The 24,953-nt window shown below is 40.8% G+C and overlaps 1 protein-coding gene across 1 annotated transcript in view; it reads left to right on the top strand.

Moving 5' to 3' along the window:
- LOC109476267 (glutamate-rich protein 3-like) overlaps positions 1-16,756 on the top strand; it is a 31,424-nt gene extending 14,668 nt beyond the window's left edge. The window contains exons 9-18 of the mRNA XM_019777152.1: positions 1,362-1,435; positions 1,849-2,523; positions 3,143-3,229; positions 6,307-6,519; positions 8,355-9,038; positions 9,597-9,800; positions 13,358-13,488; positions 13,828-13,959; positions 14,168-14,259; positions 14,389-16,756. Coding sequence (XP_019632711.1) covers positions 1,362-1,435; positions 1,849-2,523; positions 3,143-3,229; positions 6,307-6,519; positions 8,355-9,038; positions 9,597-9,800; positions 13,358-13,488; positions 13,828-13,959; positions 14,168-14,259; positions 14,389-15,424 — 3,328 coding nt within the window. The 3' untranslated portion in view covers positions 15,425-16,756. The remainder of the gene's footprint in view (positions 1-1,361; positions 1,436-1,848; positions 2,524-3,142; positions 3,230-6,306; positions 6,520-8,354; positions 9,039-9,596; positions 9,801-13,357; positions 13,489-13,827; positions 13,960-14,167; positions 14,260-14,388) is intronic.
- The last annotated feature ends 8,197 nt before the right edge of the window (positions 16,757-24,953 follow it).

Raw genomic sequence — 24,953 nt, 5'->3', positions numbered from 1 at the left:
GTACCGGCGGGACCTGCGAACGTACAAACTGGTAAATCGATGGAACACTCCTTGCCTTACAGATACAGGGGAGGTTCCCATGCATGGTAAGGATACCAGGCCATGGTTGCTGTAGTTGTCATTTTCATACCTTTCGGCCCCATGTCCCCTTTTGGTCCAACGGGCCCGGGCGCTGCCACAACCGTGATGTTCTGGTTGTTGTTGAGCTGTCGGGAACAGAGTCCCTCTTCATTTTTCTCTTCCACCGCTGATGATACGCCGTTGTACAGCAAGCTACAGACGACAAGGGTTACTGAAAATAGCCCTATCTGAGCCATTTTGAAAAGCTCGACTTGCTCGTAGGACTGTGAGCTTGTCAACTGCAGGGGCTGTACAGATTGGCAGCGATACCAGGCTCAGTGGGTGGTTGGACTTGAATTTGTTTATCTTTATCAACATCGTCCAGTTACGCAGACTCCACATTATTAATCTTTAAATCATTCAACAGCTCGCACTTGGGGGTCCCCTTTTGAGATACAAAAGTTCTGCCAACCTTGCCAAATGCTCACAGTAACAGCGAAACGTGTACAGAATGGATAGTATGATAGCCTGAAAGAACCCATTGTAAGTTTCCCTATCATTTCCTTGGCTGTGCCATATGTAGAATTTCTTTGGGAAAATCCATCAATGTCTCTATATACAAGGATGTTACACAGACCGTGGCCTTGCTCTATATAATGTCCTTGATTGTACATGTCGTGTTTGTTGCCAAGTGTAAAAGACCCCCTTTTTCCCTGCATGGGTGGAGACTGGCGGGCAACCGAAATTGAATAACATGTTCTATTTCAATGTACTCTATAATTGAAATATTATCTATAATGTGTCATTTGCACGATATAGAATATTTGTTCACAGTTATGATAAACTGTGACCATATAAACAAAAAATCGTGAATAGACATTACAGTATTAGCATCTGTGTCCATAATATCACCAGGGTCCATACTATCGCCACCTTGAGAAAAAGTGTGCTTAAAGATATTTTTACTGCAACATACTTCTGGTATGCACTCCTGCACACCTCAAATGTACATATCTATAGTATGTTGCAGTAAAAATATCTTTAAGCACACTGTTTCTCAAGGTGGCGATATTATGGACCCTGGTGATATTATGGACACAGATGTTATACTGTAATTCACGATTTTTATTTTTATATGGTTCATACCATATTATTCAATTTTGGTTGCCCGCCAGTTTCCACCCATGCAGGGAAAAGATGGACCCTGGTGATATTATGGACACAGATGTTAAACTACAAAATAGACAAGCAAATCAGATATGAAATAAATCAAGAGACAATATTGTTGAATGTTGTTGCAGGTGTCAGGCAGCTGAAGGTGTACCGCGTCAGCCACGACCTCCAAAAGGGAAGAAGAAGAGCAAGGAAGAGACAGGTGGGTTATCTTTTAAGTCTTCAAATGCTTATCTTAACAATTCTGCCAGGTGTCGTAAGACTGTCAAGTTAATAAAAAGAAACATCCTTAGTGCTAAGTATCATCCACAAACAGGCAAACAGGTCTGTCCTTAGTGATAAATTTTGTCCAAAAAAGAGTTGATTTGATGTGTCTCAAATCACACTCACAACTTGGCTCAGGTTATTGCAGAAAATGTGCAAGAATGAGATGCTACATTTGCATCTCTGATTAGATCATATTTTGCATTATTTTGCTTTCAGGTGGTGGGTATTGTAAGAGACATGCTGGTCTTATTTTCAGTACAAATCTTCTTCACAGATCGTATGTTTTTCATATCTGCTTTGAATTCTAATCCTTGTTGTCAATATTTCATCCTCGCACGTCGCGTGCAGCCCCTGAAAAACAGGGACACAGTGACAGAAAGCTGACGTTTGACCTTCAGAGTGCAGCTTCCCACACAAGCACAGAGAAAACAGAGGGAAGCAGAAAGCAACCAAATGCCATAGATCAGAGCCAAAAGTCAACATCTGTAGATCAAAGTGTCAAACCAGCCGAGTCTAAACCTCCTGAACCAATGGAAGCAGTCCAGAGTCCGACCCCAAGGGAGGAGAAGCAAAGCACTATGGGATCAGAGAAGCAAAGCATTGTGGGAGAAGACACTCAGAGCATGATGGGAAGGGAGAGTTCCAGTGATGTTGGTGGCCATTCAATCCCAGAAGAACTTGCAACTGAGCCCAAACGTCCGTCCTCTGGAAGAAGTCAGTCAGTAGTGGAGGTCGAAGTGCATCATGGTAACGAAGCACAAAGCATGATGGGAGAAGATGCGGAAAGCATTGTCGAGGTTGAAGAAATCCGAAACCCTGAGGAAGAGAAAAGTTCAAACGAAGCTTCCGTCATCGATGAAATTATAGCAGATGGCATCGAGGTCGCTGAGGATGGTTTCCATAGTGATGGTTTCCATAGCGATGGCCCCACCCCAACAGAACAGCCAGCTGATGATGATGATGATGATACAAAGATGGACATCGAAGATGAGGTTAAAGAAACAGCAGAAGAGAAAACTGAAGGTTTACAGATTTACCCTCCGGTGTTCTGCACTGAGTAGAATTTTCCAACATCCACCCTAATTCCTCAGTCTGTTTCCAGACCCTCAACAGGGTTTTATAATAATCATTAAGTCCTTTTTTGTTCAATGCACATTCTTAACATGTTTTTTCTTAGTCTCAGCACCAGGGGTACCTGTTGGTTTCTTACATGGAAGAATGGATACTGGGATAGGGTTAAAAGGCTAAAACACTGGTCACTATAGATTTGGAAACATGATTGGCATAAAATATCACATCTTTATTGTGAAAAATAAGGTGAAGCACATAGGTTTTCTAACACATTTTTCTTAAAGTTTAAGAGCAATGTCTTTAATGTTTATGATCTTATGCATGCATTTTTGACTACATATTGGATGCATGTATTTAGATTCAAAGCAAATTTCATTTCATAATTTCATAGGTTTATTTCCGTTTCCAAGTCATAAGTGACCAGTGTTATCTATGTTTTGTAACAGGTGAAAGTTCAAAGGTGGATTTTTGTGGTATAGCCATTCCAAACTCTTGGTGAGGGTCCTTAAAATCAACAGTGGTCTTCGATATCATTAATGATGACAATTTTTTGCTTGAATTACTTTTGCAGAGACTGATAATTACGAGGAAGACTTTGAAGAAGAAGGAGAGACAGAAAAGGAAAGTGAAGAGTCTGGAGAGAGTTCTAAGAAAGAAGGTAAGTCTTAAGTTACATGATCTAATAATCCATCTTGAGATTTTGGCCTACTGTTCAACAAACAAAACATGATTTGCCATTATCATTATGAAAACTGATACTAAAAATATAAATATGATGCACAGGGAAAATACAAGCCATTTCCATGGAGAAAGATAATAATTTTGGATGCAGATTAATATCCAATCTTTGTTCCAAATTTATCAGTATAATCAAAGTGACTTCTTTGTCTTTCAATATTTTACAACCTAAAATTGAGTACACAAAATGTACATTGAATTACAAATGTACGTGAAGAATGTAATGATTTCCCTTTTGCAACAATACAATGTAGAAGCATTCATCGATAGATACATGTATGTCCCTGTCTATTCTAGCTCTAATAGTTGCTCTTTCTGAAATATCATGCATGCATTTTTGGGATGCATATTAAATTCATATATTTAAACTTTTAGTAGATTTTATTCCATGTTTTTATTGGTTTATTGCAGTTGTTGATCATTTGAATTTTTACATAAAGTTCTTTATATTTTTACAAGAGAGGACAAGTATGACACAACTGACCAACATGCAACAGACTGACAATGACAGTAACTGTTACGACGATCGACTGACTTACGTAACGACAAACACTTGGACTGACCTCCAGTCCCAAAGGTCAGAGTTCAAGAGGGGTCACGCTGCAGAAATGCAGGTGAACAAAGTTTCCTCTGACCTTGAGGGGGACAACCCGACGACCTTGACAAACATGGCTGCCTCTGACTTGACGGATGTGACACAGTTGACAGACTCTGAAACTGACAGCCTCACATTGACAGATGTCAATCAAAGCTCAAACACACGTCACACACCCTCCTATTCAATCAGCAGTCTTACCGACTTGCGTAAAACTACACAAGACGTCTTGCAAGACCATGAAACTGTCTCTGAGACACACACTGAAACCCACACTGACACCACAACCCACACTGACTCATACACATCATTCTCTGACTCAGAACCAGAACCACAGTCAAGGGTCAAAATGGCTAGGGTAGAAATGATAGACAATTTGCATCTAGCAGAAAACGAGCAAAACACAGAAACACACTTCACAACAGATGCTGAAATTTCTTTGGAAGGTTTCAATAATGAGCCTAGAAATGACACAGACTGTGATGAACAAAGTGCTCTTTTTGGTGATGACCTTCAAGGTACTGTAGATCACAATCCAGAGGTCATAATGGCTGACAGAACAGACAATGGAACAAATGACACGCTGACAAGCCCCCATGATTCTAAGAGTGACTTGTCGGCCGAACTTGACTATGACTCCTCAGACTCCTCAGATACTATTGACCATGCCTTAAAGACATACCTGTCACAAGAGCTGTCGGAAACTGAGATAGAATCTGACCTTGACTCAAGGGCAGGGCATAAGGAACAACAGTCAGACGACCTTGAAGTTGTTTACGGTCAAACCGAAAGTTCAGAGCATTTCGGTTTGGATAGTGCTGTTTTGGCCGACGTACCAGAACAAAACTCAGACGTCACGAACAATATTTTGATTGAAGATGGTCCAAGTAAACAGATGATTGTAGGGAACGATGAAACAACAAATAAACAAACTACAGCAGGCAAAAATTTGACAAAAAGAACAACTCTATTGTCTGAGAGTGAAGACACAGAAGAAATGTCAGATACTCTAGATGAAGCTTTGAAGACGTATCTTTCTCAAGATTTGTCAGAGAGTGAGACAGAATTTGACCCAGAAGGAACTGAGGTTGAGTCAGGAACGGAAGACGAGGCTCGAAGGTTGAAGGAGTTACTTCACACCTTAAAGATAGGAGGTCACTGAGAAAGGAAAAGAAAATTTTCAATCTCCAATCATGTTTATAGTATCAATTGCAAAGTGAAAGTAGCAAAACATGTTGTTTTCTTAATCTTTTGAAATATAACTGAAGTATAACAGTTACTACATTGTTTGAAAAACTGTTTGGAATAAAAGTTATCAATTTGAAACTTTTTAGGTTTAAGTAGATCTAATAGGTAGTGATTAATCTAAGTGATAATTTTTACAAATTTAATTGATTTCATGAAAAATTTAAAACAATCTATTTGTAGAACTTCATCACACTAGTATTAAATTAGATGACAAGAGAAGCTGAGTGTTTTCTTGTTAAAACTAATTTTGAACATCAGTTCATCACATTCTAAGTGCCACTTAGATAAAAAGGTAATGTAAGGATTCGGTCCTGTTAAAGGAAAGAAAATCAGAAAGAGAACCAACTCACTCAAACACACACACACAGTCACACTCACACATACACTCACGTAAACATGCCTGTCCTTGGTACTAAATGCTATCCAATATACATACACTCACACTCATGTAAACATGCCTGTCCTTGGTACTGAACACTATCCAGATAAACACACACACATGTCAACATACCTGTCCTTGGTACTGAATGCTAACCAGATACACACACACACACACACACACAGTCACACTCACACACACACTCGTGTAAACATGCCTGTCCTTGGTACTGAGCGCTATCCAGATAAACTCACACTCATGTTAACATGCTTGTCCTTGGTACTGAAGGCTATCCAGATACACACACATATATAAATATGCCTGTCCTTGGTACTGAATGCTATCCACACACACATATGTAAATATGCCTGTCCTTGGTACTGAACACTATCCAGATACACATACACTCACGTAAATGTGCCTGTCCTTGGTGCTGAATGCTATTCATGCCCATATCTGCATACACATGCACACACACTCACAAACACACACACACACTTGTGTTAACATGCCTGTCCTTAGTACTGAATATTATCCAGATACACACACACACACACACACTATGCCTGTCCTTAGTACTGAATACTATCCAGAAACACACACACACAAACACACACACATACATGTATGACATACATCGGTTCCCAACACATACAAAATGGTCTCCACCACAAAACAAAGACAAAACACAAAAACACATTCATGAACACTTTGCAAAAACTGGCCAAAGAAAGGAAATAGTGTGCCAAACCCCGTGTCTCATTATGTGCCAAAGATGAAGCTAAGGATCAGCAGTACACCCCGCCGGAGTCTGAAGACGAGGAAATCGCAGAGGAGGAAGGAAAAGATGCAGAAGATGAAATTATGGAGGAGGAGGAGGGATCCAAGGAAGAAGTAGTAGAGGAGGAGCTGAAGGAGGAAATTAAGCAGGAGGAGGAGGTCGCAGAGGTCGAGGTGGAGGAGGAGGTTCCCATGGAAACGGACCAAGGTCTGCCCGAAATTTGATAAGTTTGGTATTAACTAATTGCTAACTTATTGACTAACAATGCTAACTTATTTAGTCATACATTGTACTTGACAATGCTACAATGTAGTGCATTGAAATTACTGTTAATTGTACTAATCATATAATTATATAATCTCTAACATTCCTCTGTCTAATTATTAATGATAAGTAAATTATTAATTATGATTTGAGCATTGCTTACTTATTAACCAGCAGTGACAAAAGTATGATATTATATATAGTGTTTTTAAGGTTGCCAATTCTCTGTCCTTACTACAATATTGATGAATATGAATATTCAAGAAAGCTTGCAGACTATGGTAAATTCTACCTACATTGAATCACGAGAAATACTATAATTAGTGGACAACATAAGCATGATTGTGCCAATGTGTAATTATTCAGAAGCATTATGAATAGCAAGGGTGTACAAGTCATTTGTAAGGTAGAATCTGCTCTCTTTGGGAGTCCAGGAAATCTTTGATTCATTATTTAGTTTCAATTTTAAGTGCTTGAACCAAGGGAGTACACGTCAATATTGTTGTCATGATACATGACTGTATAAGAACAATCAGAACACAACAGATTATTGATGTTAATGTCTATATTTGTTAATCAGAAGCAGCCAGGGCAACACTGAGGAAAGATTTGAATGTATGGAGTTGGGGGATTTGCATTGTACAATGTCATGATTCTTGACTTTGCAAACCAGAAAGTTGTGGACTGATCTTGATCCTTTCAATCTAATATTAAGCTCTGAAGGGTTAATTTGCCGCATTGCCAGTTTCTTGACAAGTTGATCTTGCCGTCTGTACATGTGCTAATAGCATGATACAAAGTCTGTAATCTTTTTGGTGGATGAATTGAATGACAATGAGTTCAATCAATTTGTAATCATGCATAGAATGATATAACTATCTTGCCCGTTCTTGGCCTCAAAATAGCAACAGTTACTCCGGTACCCTCTTTAGACATCTGTGATTCCTTTAATTGTTCTTTTACTGAATAAAGTCTCTTCAAGTCTTGTACGCATTTGTACAGTGTAAATACATGCACACTTCATGCAGCCAATGATTTTAATGTTGTTGAGCTTTCTTGACTTGGAGGGGTAACTTTTGCCTCTGAGGGTTTCTTGGAGCACCGTTCCTGTTATTTTCTGACCTGATGACTTGACGTAAGGCTTTTTTCTTCCTTAAGGATGTTGTTCTTGTGCATGTAGTAGTGTTTTCATATTTTTCTCCTTGCACATCTCTCTTCTGGTCACCCCTTGTGGTGTATGTTGAGTGGACTGGTCCCACAACCACCTGCATGTCAAATGTGGATCGTCCTACCGTATCCTAGGGGTGTAGATCTAATGCACTTGTCGTTGCACACTTCATGGTTTTGTTTCGAGTCAGTCATCTTTCTTTAGAAATAGGAATTGTGGTTTGTAGGATGTTTTGAAGTTGTTGTTTTTCACTTCTTGGCAGCTTATGTTGACCTGATTTTCGGGAAAATACAAAACAACGTTTTATATAGTGTCATGGTTTAGAACAGGGTGGTAAAATTGCAGGTGAGTGTTTTACTAATAGTGTTTTGTAAGGCACGAAACATTTATCTGTTAGGCCTCAACTTTTTTCATGGATCATTTAATCAAGTTTATGTGGCCTGATACAATATTCTGGTGATTTTCCATTCAATGCTTGATGCATTACAGTAACTATGTTTTTAGTTTGTTTTTAAGTCTAATGTTTGTAAAATGCAGTTACTGCTAGGTATTTGTTGCTTTGACCTTTTTGTCACTCACTGACGTTCTATATTTCCTTTGACCTTGACAGGGAGTAAGACTGAGAGAAGGTCATCATCATCATCATCAAGCTCATCATCATCATCTTCTTCAGATTCTGACTCTGAAATCGAGGATGAAGTTGACAAACCAGCGGAGAAAACCGAATCCGTCCAAGAAGAGGTCGTAGAAGAGATTCCACCAGAGGAAGTCGCAAAAGCAAGTTCCTCAGAAGCAGAGAGCGTCCCCGAAAGCGTTGAGCTCGAGAAGGCCGAGAGCGTGAAGACAGAAAGCATGCAGTCGGAAAAAGCGGAAAGCGTTCGGTCCGAAAAGCCAGAAAGCCAGGAAGACAAAGCAGAGAGTGTGCACACAGAGAAGACAGAGAGTGAAGAGGAGAAAGCGGAAAGTGTCGCATCAGAAAAAGAGAGCGGAAAATCCGATAGCGACAAGTCGGAAAAAGCAGAGAGCGTGAAGTCAGAGAAATCTGCGGAAGACAAAGACGACAACGCGTCACAAAAATCTGAATCTGTGGCCGAGAATACGGAGCCAGAAGTCCCGAAAGCAGACTCTGAGAAGGACAAACCCGAATCTGTGGCTGACAAATCAGAGGCTGGAGAATCCGAGAAGGCAGAGTCGGAAGCAAGCGAGAAAAAGGATGGTCGAGGGATGTATGACGGAGCAGAGTCACAGACAAGTACAGAAAAAGCCGAGAGTGAAAAGGATGAGGAGACTGGTGGTGAGTTTAGTAACTACATTCTAAACAATAAAAATGTCAATCTTGTTCAGAGAAAATTATACTTTTCTTGATTCTTCACTGCTACTACAACAGCATACACTGAACACAATGCTTATTTGTAGTATGACTTTTATTCATTAGATACTTCCAACCAGCATGGCAAAAGCCAAGTAGAGCTTACATTTTCTACATGTACATGTAGGCATGACCAGGTACATGTAGTTTGGAGTAGACCACATGCCAGTGAAGTATGTGACACATTATTGCTACTACATGTATTAGTACTACATGTATGTGTGATAGCACACATCCACACACAGCCTACTCCTGCCATGTATTGAATTGACTGCAACAGAGACATGCTATAGCTAGTACTTTTACATCATTCTGTTATTTGCACAGTATTTTCATACTTCACCATTTTTCTTTTATTCAAGAGTTGTTTGTTGTTTCAATAATTTGTTTTATCATGATATAGTTTCCTATCTTTCCAAAAAAATGCTCTTTTGTTTCATATCCCATTGAAGGACTTTTATAATGTATGGTTATTTTTCTCAGGGTCCACTAAAGAGAGTATAACAGAAGCCATCGCCGAGGCAACCAAGGAAACTTCCCACCAATCAGAGGTGGAGCTGAGCGATGATGATGATGAGTCTGACAATGAGGACTCTGGGAAGGAGAGTGAGAAGGAGGAGGAGAGTCCCGGGAAGGAGAGTGAGGCTGAGTCAGGCCAAGGGGACAGCAAAGAGGCTGATGCCACAGGTAAGACCTTAAAAAAAGCTCCTTTTCTTTAAGAACTAGAGTTCGGAGGTCTCATGCCTTCGACAGTGTGATATTGTTTTGGTGGGTGTTGTGTGTGTGTATAGTGTAGGTTTTTTTGAAGATGATAGTTATAGTGGCCAGAGAGTCTTTTTGTGAACGAAGCAACAGACTATTTCCCAAGCCTGTACCATGTCTTTCTACGGAACTACGGATCGTAGAATTCGGCAAAAAGGAGAGGAGAATAGGCCTGGGGAGTCTGGCCGCGAAAAGTTGTTTTCTTCCCTCCGATACGCGGTGATCCAAACTTCAAAACGGCAAAAGCTCCTTCAACTAAATTCTTCTTCTATGCAGCCAGTGTTGTTGAAGCGTGCGATGTCCAATACATTGAAAACAATTGCACTACAAAATCACACAAACTGGCCAATTGTTGTGATGGTATGTGGTATGTAAGATAAATGGGTTCCTTCCGGTGAGTTGCATCTCTCTAGCGGGCTAACTGACCCTTTAGCGGCAAACTATTCCCTTTTTTTGGCCGTTTTCTACTATTTTTCCAGCGATCCATGGTGCCTGGTAGAAAGTTAATCTTCCCCCACAAGGAGACACTCATTGTGCCTTACTTGTTAGAGGGACCGTCGTATCAAACTTTTAGCAGGAAACAGCCCGACTTTCTATACCAGCCCGGATGGTGGTATAGATTAGCCCAGGTCCTCCGGGGACGTCCCCAGAGGTACGACTGGCAGGGCTGAGGTGACAGCCTCGGGTGACCTACCTAACCGTCCCAGTCTATCCTGTCAATGCAATTTATCCAGGATAGAATTCAAATAAAATATGTATCCTAGTTGCAATTTAACAATCTTCAATTTTTGAGCTGGTAGTTATTTACTGGTTATTTCTCAGGTTGGCGACGCAGTTTGGCTATGTTAGTTTTCTTGTGGGGGCCCACCGGACCATAATATGGTCGTGAAAATCTATCCTTTCAAGGCAGAGCTTCTCTATTCCCTCTCCACACGACCCATTATGAAGAAGATTACAGGCATCAAACTCAAAGTCATTCATAGAATACCGCCGTGCTCCTCGCTAAAGCAACAAAGCTTAATAAAGATTAGATACTGTTCAATGCGTTCAGACCACCTTATTCTAGTGACCTGGCCATTGTGTACAGTATACCAACAATGTTCTCGATTAAAACAAAGTTTGTGACCTTATATCGGGTTTAAATCTTCAACTTCTGTTGCATAATACGATACGATATGCACAAATGTACTACACAAGACTGCACAAATGTACATGCTAATGTTGTAGGGAATACAGGAAACCTATTCACATTATGCATATTCCAGATTTGCCTGGGTGCCAAACCCATAGCACACTGGACACAAAGTAGACTCAGTGAGCACTGTGATACTTTGTGTCCAGTGTGCTATGGGTCTGGCAACCAGGCTAATTCCAGATGTTCACACTGGGGGCCGACGGACCTGACAAATAAAGACACGCTCTGCTGGGGCACTGGGCCACTAATGTTTTTTCAACAAACAATTTCAAAGAAAACGTTTTTTCAACTAAAACCAATGTTGACAGCTTCCTGTCTGTAACTTGTTGTTTTAACCTAGATATGAATAGGTTTCCTGTATTCCCTACAACATTAGCACATACATTTGTGCAGTCTTGTGTCAGGGTTCACAAATTTTACAAGAGTTATGCAGTTGCTCCAGTACATGTAAACAAACATTAATAAAAAGAAAGATTGCCTTTTCTACATTGTACATTATGAATGATGTATCTATGTGTGTTTGAAGGCTGGCCGAGTCGTTAACCCAGCATTAACCCAGTATTAAAACTTTCAGTATTAATGCAGCATTAAGCGCCACTTTCGCCAATTTCGCAAGGATTCTGTTGTTTCAACAACAGGTAAAGTTTTTTCCAGCTATCCTTGTGGGCATAAATCAATGTAATCCACAGAGGGTGGAAACAAAAAGGTCTAGTGCAGTATGAAAGACATATAGATTTCTCTTATTAATTAATCAAATTGGGTCACAATTTACATAATTAATATCTGTCAATGTTCCTCTTCCTCTTGATTAAATATGCCACCATTTTAATTGTTCTATCATGGAACGTAGCAGATTTATAGACTTTTGTCATTAATTATGAAAATTAGATCGTGATTTGCATAATCGTCATCTAATTAGGTCAAGCATCACTTAAGCTACCGAGATATCAAAAATAACAACAATTCGTCAACCGTTTCTTGAGCTATCCTACTTCAAACATTTTCAAACAAATGCCTCTGCATTTCCCAAACAAGCTGCTACGGGGCCCAAACTTACGGCACTTCTTTCTGAGCACGAGAGCTACCTACCATCTAAAAATCATGACCCTAGCACGTCCATATCACGAGATTTAAAACCAGAAGTTTCGCTGCAGTACCTTCTAATTCAATGACGTGGGACCCCCCACGAAGCCCATATCCGAACTTGACCTTGGTATTGTCAATGGTAACTTGCCAACTAAAAAACATGAACATCCATTTAAAGATTCTCGAGTTATCTTGATGACAAGAAAAAACACAAAAAACAAAGGTCAACTGCAGTGACATAGAAACCCCCACGGGGCCCATCTTTGAACTTGACCTCGGCATTTTCAACGGTAACTTGCCCACTAAAAATAATGAACATCCATTTAAGGATTCTCGAGATATCTTGATGACAAGGAAAAAACACCAAAAACCAAGGTCAACTACAGTGACTTAGGAACCCCCCACGAAGCCCATTTTTAGCCTTGACAATGGCCACCCCTAAATCAACCTGCCTGCCAAAAATCGTGAACCTCGGACCTTGCCTTCAAGAGTTATCGTGCCTAATCTGCCAAACAGTGCAAACCCGATTTCATAACCTTCTCCGAAGGCATAGCCTTCAGTCGAAGGCAAATAGAATCTGATACTTTCTTTAAGGAAACAGTTTCCTATGTTCTCTGTATATTGACAGACTTATTATTTATGAAAACTTTGAGTTTAAGGTAAGATGTGAACTTTCAATGGTAATTTTGAATTTTTTGAGTGACAATTTCAGCTGGGGAAAATTGAAATTGACAGCCATGTATGTATGACATACTGTAGAGTTGGCATGTCAGAAAAAAGAGTTACCGAAATTGCTAGCATCTTCAAAATGAAGCCACTTGATGGTAAAATCACTATGATATTAAGAAGTTAACATGTCATGCACAGTAAGTTAGGAGAAGACAGCCTCAGAATCTAACCTTCAGCTTGCTATGGTCGTTGTTTTTGCACCAAATTTGTACACTGGTTATGGGGTTAGTATCAGTCTCAGCCTAGTATCAGTCTAGAAGAGCTTAAGGAATTAGCAAGAGATAGGAAGAAATGGAGGAGACTGTTGAGGAAGAGACGAGTTCTGTGCGCAGGCCACTCGAACGACTGACTCGAGGAGACCTCAACAAGTACAAGTACAAGTAAGTATGGGGTTAGGCAGCACAGAGAAGATTAAAGTATACATGCATCTCAGATTTCATATACAATAAAAAATTTGTCTGAATTTCTTCAGCTGAAGAGAAGGATGAGGTGCAAAGTCAGCCGGAGTCGGCGCGGAGTGTCGAGCTGACGGATCCTCTCGCTCCATTGGTCGAGAACAAGACAGAGGCCGACCTATCAGGGTACAGGCTGGACCAAGAACAGGTTAGACTTCGTTTTATTTCAGTTCACCACAAAACAAGACTCACTGTAAGCCACTGATTGAAATGTTTTGGGTTATGCTATCATGAATATTTTGAGAAGTCTTTTAGTGGCACGTCGATGAAGGTTAGACATCCAGGTAATACGATACGCCAAAAAGCAGTTATTCTAGCAACTGGATATGATTTTGAAAACGTCAGACGTTTCTTTTAGTGGCAATCTGTCTCAAGTTGTTGTTTAGGTCGTTGACTCAGAATCCGAAGGTTCTGGGTTCAAATCCCTGGCAGGCCGCACTGTTGAGCAAACTTCTTAAAAAATAATTTTTTTTCTGCTTGCCTCCAGGTTGATGAGCTGGTGTCCCTGATGGAGAAAAGTGACATGCTGTCCTCCCTCGTCATGAGGAATGGTTCGGTCGACGATGCCAACGCTCAGAAACTCTGTGATGCCGTCAAGAAGTCCCCAGCCTCTATTAAGGTCAGAACATCATATAATTTTTTATTATTTATTCACATAGTTTTTGTGCATTTTTAATAGGGTTGGTGAAAGAGATTGCCATAAACATATCATAAAGAAAACATGACACTACTGATATGCTGCATGATTCCATTTTCAGCTGAAATTTTCTTTTTTTGTTTTATGTTGCAATGGTTAAAACAAATTTGCATTTTTCTTGTATCCACAGATGCTGAACTTCAACCTGAACAAAGTTGGTCCTGAGGGAGCAGCTTCTGTTGTGGACACCCTGAGGACTAAACCTTCCATAGAGGTTCTACTGTAAGTAGGAAACAGATGAATACAACTTAGTGGATAAAAGATTTACAGTTTCATTTCCTGCAATAGATTTCAGTTTAGATCACAAAAATTATATGTTTTGAAAAATTGTGCTCCTGTGTTTTTCTGCAGCCTCCATGGTAACCCCCTTGGTGATGAGGGTGTGACGACTATCGCAGATGGCCTCATCTCCATCTATGACTCGTCCAAGGCAGACCAATCAGAGCCTGCCACATCACCACAACCTGACCAACCAGAGCCTGCCACATCAGAAAAGTCTGACCAACCAGAACCTGCCACATCAGAAAAGTCTGACCAACCAGAGGCTGCCACATCAGAGCAGCCTGACCAACCAGAGCCTGCAACATCAGAGCAGCCTGACCAACCAGAAACTGCCGCATCAGAAAAGTCTGACCAACCAGAGGACACTGGCGCTGACAAAAAAGAAGAGGAAGAAAAAGAGCCAGAAGGCGGAGAGAAGGAGGGAAAGAAGGAAGAGGAAAAGGATGAGAATCCAAGTGATGCTGAAGAGGAGAAAGATGACAAATCAACATCAGAATCTGCATCTCCAGAAGAACAGAAAACAGAGGAAGCAAAAGAAGAAGAAAAAGACGAAAATCCGAGTGATGACGAGGAAGATGAAGATGAGGATGATTCTTCTTCTGAGGATGCTGGGAAATCTGAGGGTCAAGATGAGGGGAAAGTTGAAGGGTCAAAGGGCAAAGCACCATACATCCTGCAGCAGCTTGACCTTGGAGACTGCGGCTTTGGCGACAGCGGAGCGGAAAGTTTGTCTCGTCTTCTCGAACACGATTGCGGCCCGCGGGTTCTGATGCTGACTGGCAACAAGGGCATTTCTGCGGACGGCTGGAAGAAGATCGCCAGCGCGCTGAAGAGCAACACGACGGTTAAGGCTCTCCATCTTGATTACTGCGAGATGACGAACATCGAAGCGTCCATGTTGGTGGAAGGTTTGTCTGAAAACAAGACGCTGCAGACCGTGGACTTGGAAGGGAACAACATCGGGTTTGGAGGCGGGCGGAAGCTGGTACAGATGTTGGAAAAGAACAGCTCGATTCTGGAGATGAAGCTACACGAGGGAAACAGCGGCATGGGAGACGGGCTTAAGGAAGAAATCCAAGAAGTCTTAGAGAAGAGGGCATCTTAGTGCAAGCAATGAAACGGTCCAAAAACTTTTCCCAAATATAAGGCAATATTTGTCTTTTTTTCTGTCATAAGGGCTTTAAAACAGCAGAAGAATGTATTTTTTGATTTCTTATCATTTTGTAGCTGTCTCAGCAATGTGCTTCGTAAAGTCTAGGTGTAGAAACTTTTGAATACAAAATGACTTGTAACTATTGAAATGAGGAGCTTGTGTTTTATGCTTGAATTGGGTGTGTTTTTTATGCTTGAAGATCAGTTTGCAAGCCTGTATATAACTTACCAAATCTTGACTACTGACAAAAATGAAGTCCGTGGAAAGGTGTATAGATTTTGTTTGATTCAAAATTGGTGTGATACAAGTAGAGAAAATTAACAGAAGCAATAAGACGGTTGATTAAAGAAGCAAGAGTAATTCAATACATATCTAATAAAGTTTGTTTAGCAATGATTAGGGCTTTGTCCCTAGTAGCAATGTTAAAAACAAGTGCTTCCAAGTTAACTAAATGATCAAGAATCAAGTGTATGGTTTTAGCATATCTTAGGAATAGTTTCTAGTGTGTTGCTGGCTTCCTAACTAAGACTATGCCTACAATATTAGCTGTTACATGTATTTCGTTGCTTTTCAGAAAATATTACTTATTTGTTCCTTTTTTTTATACAAATGTTTGTCAATGAGCAAAATGCAATGTGTTTGGAGATATACATGACATCTTTGTGGACTGCAGAATGTATGGGGTTTTTCAGAGCCAACGTTTTGAGGTGATGCATTGTGCGTAATAATTCAAAGATGAAGGCCACAAAGACATAAGGAAAATGTGTCTAGATATTAACAAACTTTTATTTTGTACTAGACAAAAACTGCTTACAACCTAGGAAGCTTGAACCAGGTTATTTTCTGCTTATTTTGTAGGTTTGAAACCTTGATTGTACTTGATTCACTAAATACCTCAGGCTTTTTGTAATTTGAAAAGGGAAATTCAATGTGGAAACATGCATAGTAGTTGTTTTTCTGGCAAGCTTTTAAAGAGTGTGTACATATTACAATTAGTTATATTCTACTTTCTAATGAAAGTTGTAGAGCCAAGCACCGCATTTTGCACATTTTGCATTATCAAAAAAGGTGAGAATATGATCTGCATTGAAAGCAAAATATTTAATTGACTACCACACTTTGCTATTTTCAGCTTCGAAAATGTGAACCTAAAGTTCATGATCACAACCACAAGTTCATTGTTCCTGTAGCATGATAATGGCATTGTGTATTCATATCATGATCATTGCTTTTTGTGTGGTTATGTTTCAGCAGGTTCTATCTTTGGTATTAAAGGTAGCTTCTTGGAGATGATGCCTGTGAATTTATTTATTTATTTATTAGCATGGAAAACAAACAAACAAACAAAGTAGTGCCGTGCATTAAGCCAGGATGAAGGCCTCTACAGCTATAAATAAAAAAAATTAGACTTTTTCAATTTCAATAGCCTCCAAACATCTGCTTGGAGATGAGATAAGCCCAATATTAAACATGGCGGGAACACGACATGGAGTTAGTCGGCAGAAAGAAGCCGTTCTTGAACAGAGGAGCACATTTCAAGGTTATTAACCCACGGTAGTGGTAATTGGGAAACGTCAGACATAAATTCTGCCAATCAAAGTGTGAAACAAAGGTCTCATAATGGATTAGGCCGGGTCAGTATATTATCACCAGGTTGCTGTATATAAATAGGTACAAAACGTTTAAAAAATGGTTCAGTTTACAAAAACAATGTAGTATTATGTGTAAAATGAGTCATTCTTTGTATCCATACATTTATTTCGCAAACAGAATTAAACCCAAGAAGTATAAATGTGAAAATCAGTCTAAAAATGAAATATTTTTCTAGCCCCAAGAAACACGTAAATTTTTATAACTTGTCTCTTAATATCTTTCTCAAAGCCTACAAAAAATAAAATTATTGGTTTCAGGCATGTAAACAATTTTGCAAAGTCATAATATGAATTTTTTTGTAAAAACTTGAAACCCCCTTACGAGCCTCTGGCGTTTGCCCATTCCCAAATCGCCGAAATCCGCGAGTGGCTGAAATCTCCAATTAACAACGACACGCCTCTTTTTACACTTCCGGTTTGCAAAGTCCCAAATTAGGGTCTCTTGGGGGTTATAATTTTTACCCGCTCCAAGCACAAATTTCAACTTTTCAAGAAAATGCTGAGTACTTTCAATAAGTTTTGAGCAGCCCTGTCGTACGTTTTTAATCATCGACAAATGTCACCGAAGACAAAAGCCGTATGTTGAAGTTTTATATTAATTTTTCGGTCCGGTCACGGTCTCCTAGTTTGCAGAACTGTCAGTTTTCCAGAGACCGTGCGGCCGACGCCGCAAATTTCCGTCTCGTAAACGGTCGTCGCCTTTCCGAACGGTCGTCGCCTTTTCTCAGAACGGTCGTCGCCTTTACGTACGGTCGTCGCCTTTTCTCAGAACGGTCGTCGCCTTTCCGAACGGTCGTCGCCTTTTCTCAGAACGGTCGTCGCCTTAATACGAGACGGAAATTTGCATGGGGTGGTAGCGGCAGGGCCGGAGGTGAAGCGGCAGGGCCGGAGATGTAGCGGCAGGGCCGGAACAGGTGCCGGAGATGTCCATCGGGAACGGCGAAAAAGTACAGGGTACGGCACGAATTACCGGGTACGGCTTGAAATTTTCGCGAGTACAGCACGAATTTCCGGGTACGGCCAGAATTTTTGAGCGGGTACGGCTTGAATTTCCGGATACGGCCGGTGAAAGGAGTTTGATCGGGGTGCTCTCCCTACGTTCGGGCGGAGAGTTTACGCGCCGTTCGGGCCTTGGGTAGCCCGTCCCCGACTCACGGCCTCCTACTTCGGAAGCCAGACTAGTATCGGGCCGTTAGCCGTTTTTCTTCGGCAGCCAAGAGCCCTTCGCTCGCCTATCGCGGGGGAGTTGATCCCGAGGGGAGTTGGCCGGCCCGATGCCAGTCCGGCGGCGTGCGTAGGGCGGCGGACGGAGAGTTCACGCGCGCGCGTTCGGGCCTTGGGGAGCCCGTCCCCGACTCACGGTCTCCCTCGCTGTGCCTCGTTGAGGCGGCAGACCTTAGTAGCGGAGGGCACAGCTAGCCTGCTTCGCAGACTTGTGGGGCGGCGGCGTTAATTTTTTTCGGGGAGCGACGTGCGTTTTGCCGCCGAGAGAGGGTGAAACCCTCAGGGTACAGCACGCTAGCGCGGTCTGGAGGGTTTGCCCGTCTGATGCGCAGCGGTGTGCGGGGAGGGCGTGGAGTCGGGGACGGCTACCCAAGGCCCGAAGGCGCGCGCGTAAACTCTCCGCCCGTCGCCTTACGACTAATACGAGTCTGGCCGCCTGGGTAAAACACTGAATATACTGATCGACAAACAGATAAAGACACTGTTGCATTAGCCCGATGTCGCGTTTACGCGTTTACTGTAAACGCGTTTACACCACACGCGTTTACAGTACACGCGTTTACAGTACACGCGTTTACAGTACACGCGTTTACAGTACACGCGTTTACACCACACGCGTTTACACCACACGCGTTTACAGTACACGCGTTTACAGTACACGCGTTTACAGTACACGCGTTTACAGTACACGCGTTTACAGTACACGATACAGTGGATTCCTCAGATACACTGTATTCTGTCTTACAAACGCCGTATTTGTCTATTACAGTGTAATCTGCCTGCAATACACTGTTTTCTTTGTAATACACTGTTTTCGGTCAAAAATACAGTGTAATTTGTCAAATTACAGTGTATTTAGCTTTTGACTGGGCTATACAACCATAGAGATGTAGCGGCAGGGCCGGCTAAGCTGCTCCTATCACTGCAGTGATTTTTTTCGCCGCTGTGAGGGCGCTTTTGATCCACGGCGATTTGGATGCCAGCCGCGTCAAGCTACTCTTCAAGCAGAGGTTTGGGGTTATTTTTGGCGTGTTTTTAGGCTTTTTATCGGGGTTTCTCTTTTGCTTTTGCACTGGATTTTTTTTTCACCCAACCTTGGGTGTTTTTCCAGCGCAAAGGAGAAACCCCGATAAAAGAAGCCTAAAAACACGCCAAAAATAACTCCAAACCCAAACCTCTGCTTGGAAAGTAGCGTCAAGCTATTGTACCTTTTACTGCAGTGATTTTTTTCGCCGCTGTGAGGGCGCTTTTGATCCATGGCGATTTCGATACCAGACGCGTCAAACTGTTGCTCCTAGCACTGCAGTGATTTCTTTTGCCGCTGTGAGGGCGCTTTTGATCCATGGCGATTTCGATACTATTGCCTCAAATTGTCAGACGTGCTACGTGTTTCCCTGAAATGGTAATTTAGGGAACTAGATCTATAATTGAAAGGGTTTCGACTTAAGAGAAAGGACCTTTACCGAGAAAAGATGTGTTAGAAAAATAGAAGCAGGGTTTCTAACTGTCTGGAACAGTAAGGTAATGGTTGTTTATTATTTGTAGCTTATTAACGTTAACTTTAAGACAAGAAATCGGCGCTTTCAGACTTCCATAAAGTGTTAAGGCTTTCATTAATTTAGTGGGGGACTTTGGAGTAAACTAAACAATATTTGACGATGTAAAAGCTGATGCCATTATCGGAATGAAATGATCAACAGGTGGTTGAAGTACCACGTGTTACACAGGGTGTGGCTGGCATTCCAAACCAGGCAAGATGGTGGCCGGCGGTTGACTTCAAGACAAGTTCTCCACAAAAACCGTCCTTGAAAGACGTTTAACGGCCAAATTGAAAGGTGAGTGACACATTATATTTTTTCAACACTTTTGTGGGTGTTTCAAAGGCCAATATATCCGAAAGAAGAGTTACATTATGGTAAAAATGAGCGATGTTTCTCAAACATTAGCACATGGCCAATCCTCAAAACCAAGCAGATGTGAGGATCCGGCTTATTCTTTTACATTCCATGCCTTCCGGTTTAATTTCAAAGTTATAGACAGTATATTGTTTTCAGCGCTTTTGTGGGTGTTTCAAAGGCCAATATATCAAAAAGAAGGGTTATGTTATGATAAAAATGAGCGATATTTCTCAAACATTAGCACATGGTCAATCCTCAAAACCAAGCAGATGTAGGGATCCCACTTATTCATTTACATCTCATGCGTTCCGGTTTAATTTTACAGTTATACACATTATATTTTTTCAACGCTTTTGTTTGTGTTTCAAAGGCCAATATATCAAAAAGAAGGGTTATATTATGGTAAAAATGAGTGATATTTCTCGAATATTACCGTAGCACATGGTCAATCTTCAAAACCAAGCAGATGTGAGGATCCCGTGCCTTGCGGTTTCATTTTAAAGTTTCAGTTTTGCTTCTGAAGACCTATCATATCTCAGCAACCTTACACGTAGATGAGCTAATACATGTATAGCAAACTGAAAGTAGAAATGATGTGAAAGACAGTATTTTATTCAGATATTAGCCATTTAGTGGGGGGACATTTACAATGTATATGCTACTACTCTTCTGGATTCCAAGATATACAACAACATTGAAATACTACAGCATTGAAATACAACAATTCATAAACAACCATCATCATTGATAATAAAAACTATTACAGATTCATGACTAGTAACCGTATCACAATTACAAAAATAAGGAAAACTATTGCTGGTATTGGCATTACTGGTGTGATGCTAACTTTTACTTTGACAAATTTCTTAATTGGCAGTGATGATGACTATGTATTGTTTGAAAATGTGATAATTATATATAACGTTTTCATTGAAAGTTTCTGCAGTACTTCGTGCTGCTACACTAGATTTTCAAACTTAAATTTAACTTAAGTTTCACAGAATGACAAAACACACACTCCTTGCTCTTGGTTGGGAAATGGTCAGTGAGGCCACACCAATTCAATTTGTTGTTTCTCAGATTTGCCCTGTCCATTATTTTCTGATTTGCAAAAAAAAATTGTTCTAAATCAACTGCATAATGCTCAATGAAAAACATGCATATTTTGGCCCCAATGGTTGAAGAAAGTCCTTTTCTTCCTAGTTGTTAAAGTTTTTGAATGTAACAGTGCAATTTTGTTTCATAAAAAGTTCAAAATCTATTGTAATTAGAAACCATCCTGGTAATTGTTCACTTCATGGCTCATATTGTAACATTTCTGACTACCATGGGGTGCCTTGGCCTTTTTTTTAATTTTATTTCACCCTGTCGCACCATATTTTTTCTGAAAAAAATCCAAGAAACAGCAAATTAAATAGGTGTGGCCTTAGGATAACATTTAACAGTTACTACACACTATGGATTGTTATAATCTAACATTGGAATTTGACAAGTCACTTCCAACAGTCAAGTGGTTTATCTGAAGTGATTGCAAGGGATGAAGTTAGTGTTGCTGTTGTGTATTGCGTTTGAAGTACCAGTGATAGCGAGTGCCTTCGTAACAGGTGTTATCAATTAAAGATGCTGACACTACAGATTTGCATGAGGTTTGGATACCAACAGTTAAAGTTGGCTTTTCACACATTTCTTCAAGGTTGACATTTATAAGCTTTTGTCCCTTGAACTTGGCAGGTTGGGCACAGATAATCTGGTCTTTGAATGAATGAAATTGAGTAATATTTAGCCTGATGGGAGCCATCCTACAGTTACATTTCCAGGGGTTATTGTCAAGACTTAAGTCATGAATATTTTTCAAGAAGTCAACAACTGAACGTGGAATTGAAGACAAGTTGTTTGACTGAAGGTGTAACTTTTGGAGTCGGGGCAGATTTGCAAGTGCATCAGAATGGATGCTAAGTATCTGGTTGTGAGACAGGTACAAATGTTGAAGCTGCGATAGATTTGCAAATGCACCAGATGGAATGTTAGTTATCTGGTTGTGAGACAGAGACAATTTCTGTAGCCCGGGTAGAATTTCAAACGTACCACGTTCAATCGTTGCTATCTGGTTGTGGTACAGGTGTAACCATCGTAGCCGAGGTAGATTTTCAAACGCACCTGGTTGAATCATTGTTATCTGGTTTGAGGACAGATACAACTCCTGTAGCCTGGACATATTTACAAATGTACCATTCGGAATCATTTTTATTTGGTTTTGCAGCAGGGACAACTTCTCCAGCCGGGGTAAATTTGCAAATATGCCACGATGAATCATTGTTATCTGGTTGTACGACACAACCAACTCCTGTAGCTGGGGCAGATTTGCAAGTGCACCAGCCTGAAACTTCCTTATCTGGTTGCCGAACAGTGTCAACAGTTGTAATTGGGTTAAATTAAAAAATGTACCATGCTGAATCATTGTAATCTGGTTGTACGGCAGGTATAACGTCTGTAGCATGGGTAAATTTGCAAAAGTACCAGTCTGAATTGCTGTTATTTGGTTGCGAGAAAGGTCCAGCATTCTAAGCTGGGGTAAAATGGGGAAACGATCAACAACGCTAATGCGATTGTTGCCAAACTCCAACTTGGTCAAATTCCTATACCGTAGCAACTCAGACCGATTTACAGCTGTAAAAAAGTTACGTTCTAACACCAAGGTAGTGATAGATGTAGGGAGGTCCTGAGGGATGCTGGTGAGACCCAGGTTGCGGCATCTGCAGGCTGATACAGGTGCGCAGCTGCAGCCGGCACCTTCCGGCATGTTGGGCTCCTTTAGGATGAAGAGCAGGAAAATCAGCACAAACCACTGTGAGAGCTTTCTTCCCATGGTGTCCTGTCACTGAAACAAAACAGGAATCTTAAAGTTTGTAAAGCCACAATCGAATAAATAATGCTTAATTACCTGGAAAATCAGCATGAAAAGAGAGACTTGTAAGTCTTGGTTCATCCAGGAGAAAAAATATAGTCAGTCCTTTCAGCACTTTGTTTTGGATCTGTCCCCTTGCTAAAATGTTAAACATTAATTCATTGATTGAGGTGTTCAAAATCATTCTTTCCTAAAGCTTATAATCACAGAGTGGAACTCACTATCACCAAGTACATTAGGGGCATTATCATTAGATAGCTTTAAACAATGTTTAGAGTTAGATGTTCAAGGTATATAGTAGAGGGGATTCATTCCTCAAGCTACCGACATCTTGCACACGCAGTCGTCCTTCAGTAAGACATCTGGAGCCGCATAGTTCCCGTTTAGAACTTTTATTCAGCCTGTCACACAGTTAGATGTTCAAGGGTTAGATGTAACAAGCTATTCAGTGTAATATAGACAGCTGCCGCAGCGCCACGTGCCTGCGAAGCTCACCAGGTGAAGGGCTTATGAAGGGCTATACCGATGCAGATTCAAAATCTCAGAGAACCGAGAAATCAAATAAGAGTGGCGGCTGGCCTAAGAATAATTCGGAACAGTTCTATATGTTCTTAAGCCATTTGACTATCTAAGGGCCCTCTAAGGCAGCAAGTATTTTTTCACCCCCTTGGTGCTTGCTTGCATGTAAATGTAGCTGCACAGATTTATAGTGAGTGTAACAAACAGTTTTAAATTACAGTGGTCGTAGTGATGTGGTTGTGTTGATTGTCTGAAACTGGCTGTTTGAATAATAATCTCAAGGTCGTTTCGCTGACATTTGTAAGAAGGGCCTTCCAGATAGGGAAATCAAGAGAAGAATGAGAGAGAGAGAATGGTTTATTATTCACAAAATCCTTGCAGCACAAGTGCTGAACTGCGGTTTCTTTCCAATAAAATCTTATGCTTATCAGCTTATGCATTGCAAGTCAGAATTAACAAAGATAGAATGTAACACTTCAAATGGTTTATATGCCTATTTCTGAATATCATGAGACATTATTTGACTGTGTTTCTAACTCACTCTCCAAGTCTTGAAATAATGCAATTATACAAATCAAAACTCCTGTGATGTGTAGACAAATAAGCAGTGACAGTATCCGCTATAAGCCCAGTTAGTCTGATTAGCCTGTGGGAGACTCGGACAAGAGCTATGAATTATTTCAATACAGTAGTATGTTACAACATGCCATATGTAGGGTGACATGGGCCCTTTTCCCACTTAAAAAATTATCCGGATTGAGCCGAATAGATTCACTTCAATCCGGATCGAAGCCAATTTTATCCTAGTGGGGAAAAAGGCCATGGTCAATCTGAAGTTTCTGGTTCTGGTAGCATTCAATTTTGGTACTGTAAGAATACACAACCACTCTCAGTGAACGCTTGAACTCAACTGATTTATTCAACTCCTAACTGGCCGGTTCTAGAGCCCCTTCCCTCGAACGGTACCGGTTACCGTATAGATCACCTGTTCGAACACGACGCTGGCAAGTGCGCTCACACGTGTTCAAACAGGTGACAGCGGCCCCGCCCAAGGGAGGGGTTAGAACCGGCCATAATACAATGCTTACTACTGTCATTGTTTCCTTATAATATTAACAATATACATTGTTACAGTACCATGAGTATGACATCACCAAATAAAACTAGGGCGGAGAACCCCTGTTTCCCTCTTTGATAACAGTAAAAAAATGTTGCAATCTTCCATCCCAATGTTTGCTTGAAAACTTAACCAATATAACCCTGAGACTAAGATATAGCAAACT

Source organism: Branchiostoma belcheri, unplaced genomic scaffold, assembly GCF_001625305.1.
Source record: "Branchiostoma belcheri isolate BF01 breed outbred unplaced genomic scaffold, Haploidv18h27 scaffold37, whole genome shotgun sequence".
Lineage (NCBI taxonomy): Eukaryota > Metazoa > Chordata > Leptocardii > Amphioxiformes > Branchiostomatidae > Branchiostoma > Branchiostoma belcheri.
This window is presented reverse-complemented; position numbering and strand designations above follow the sequence as displayed.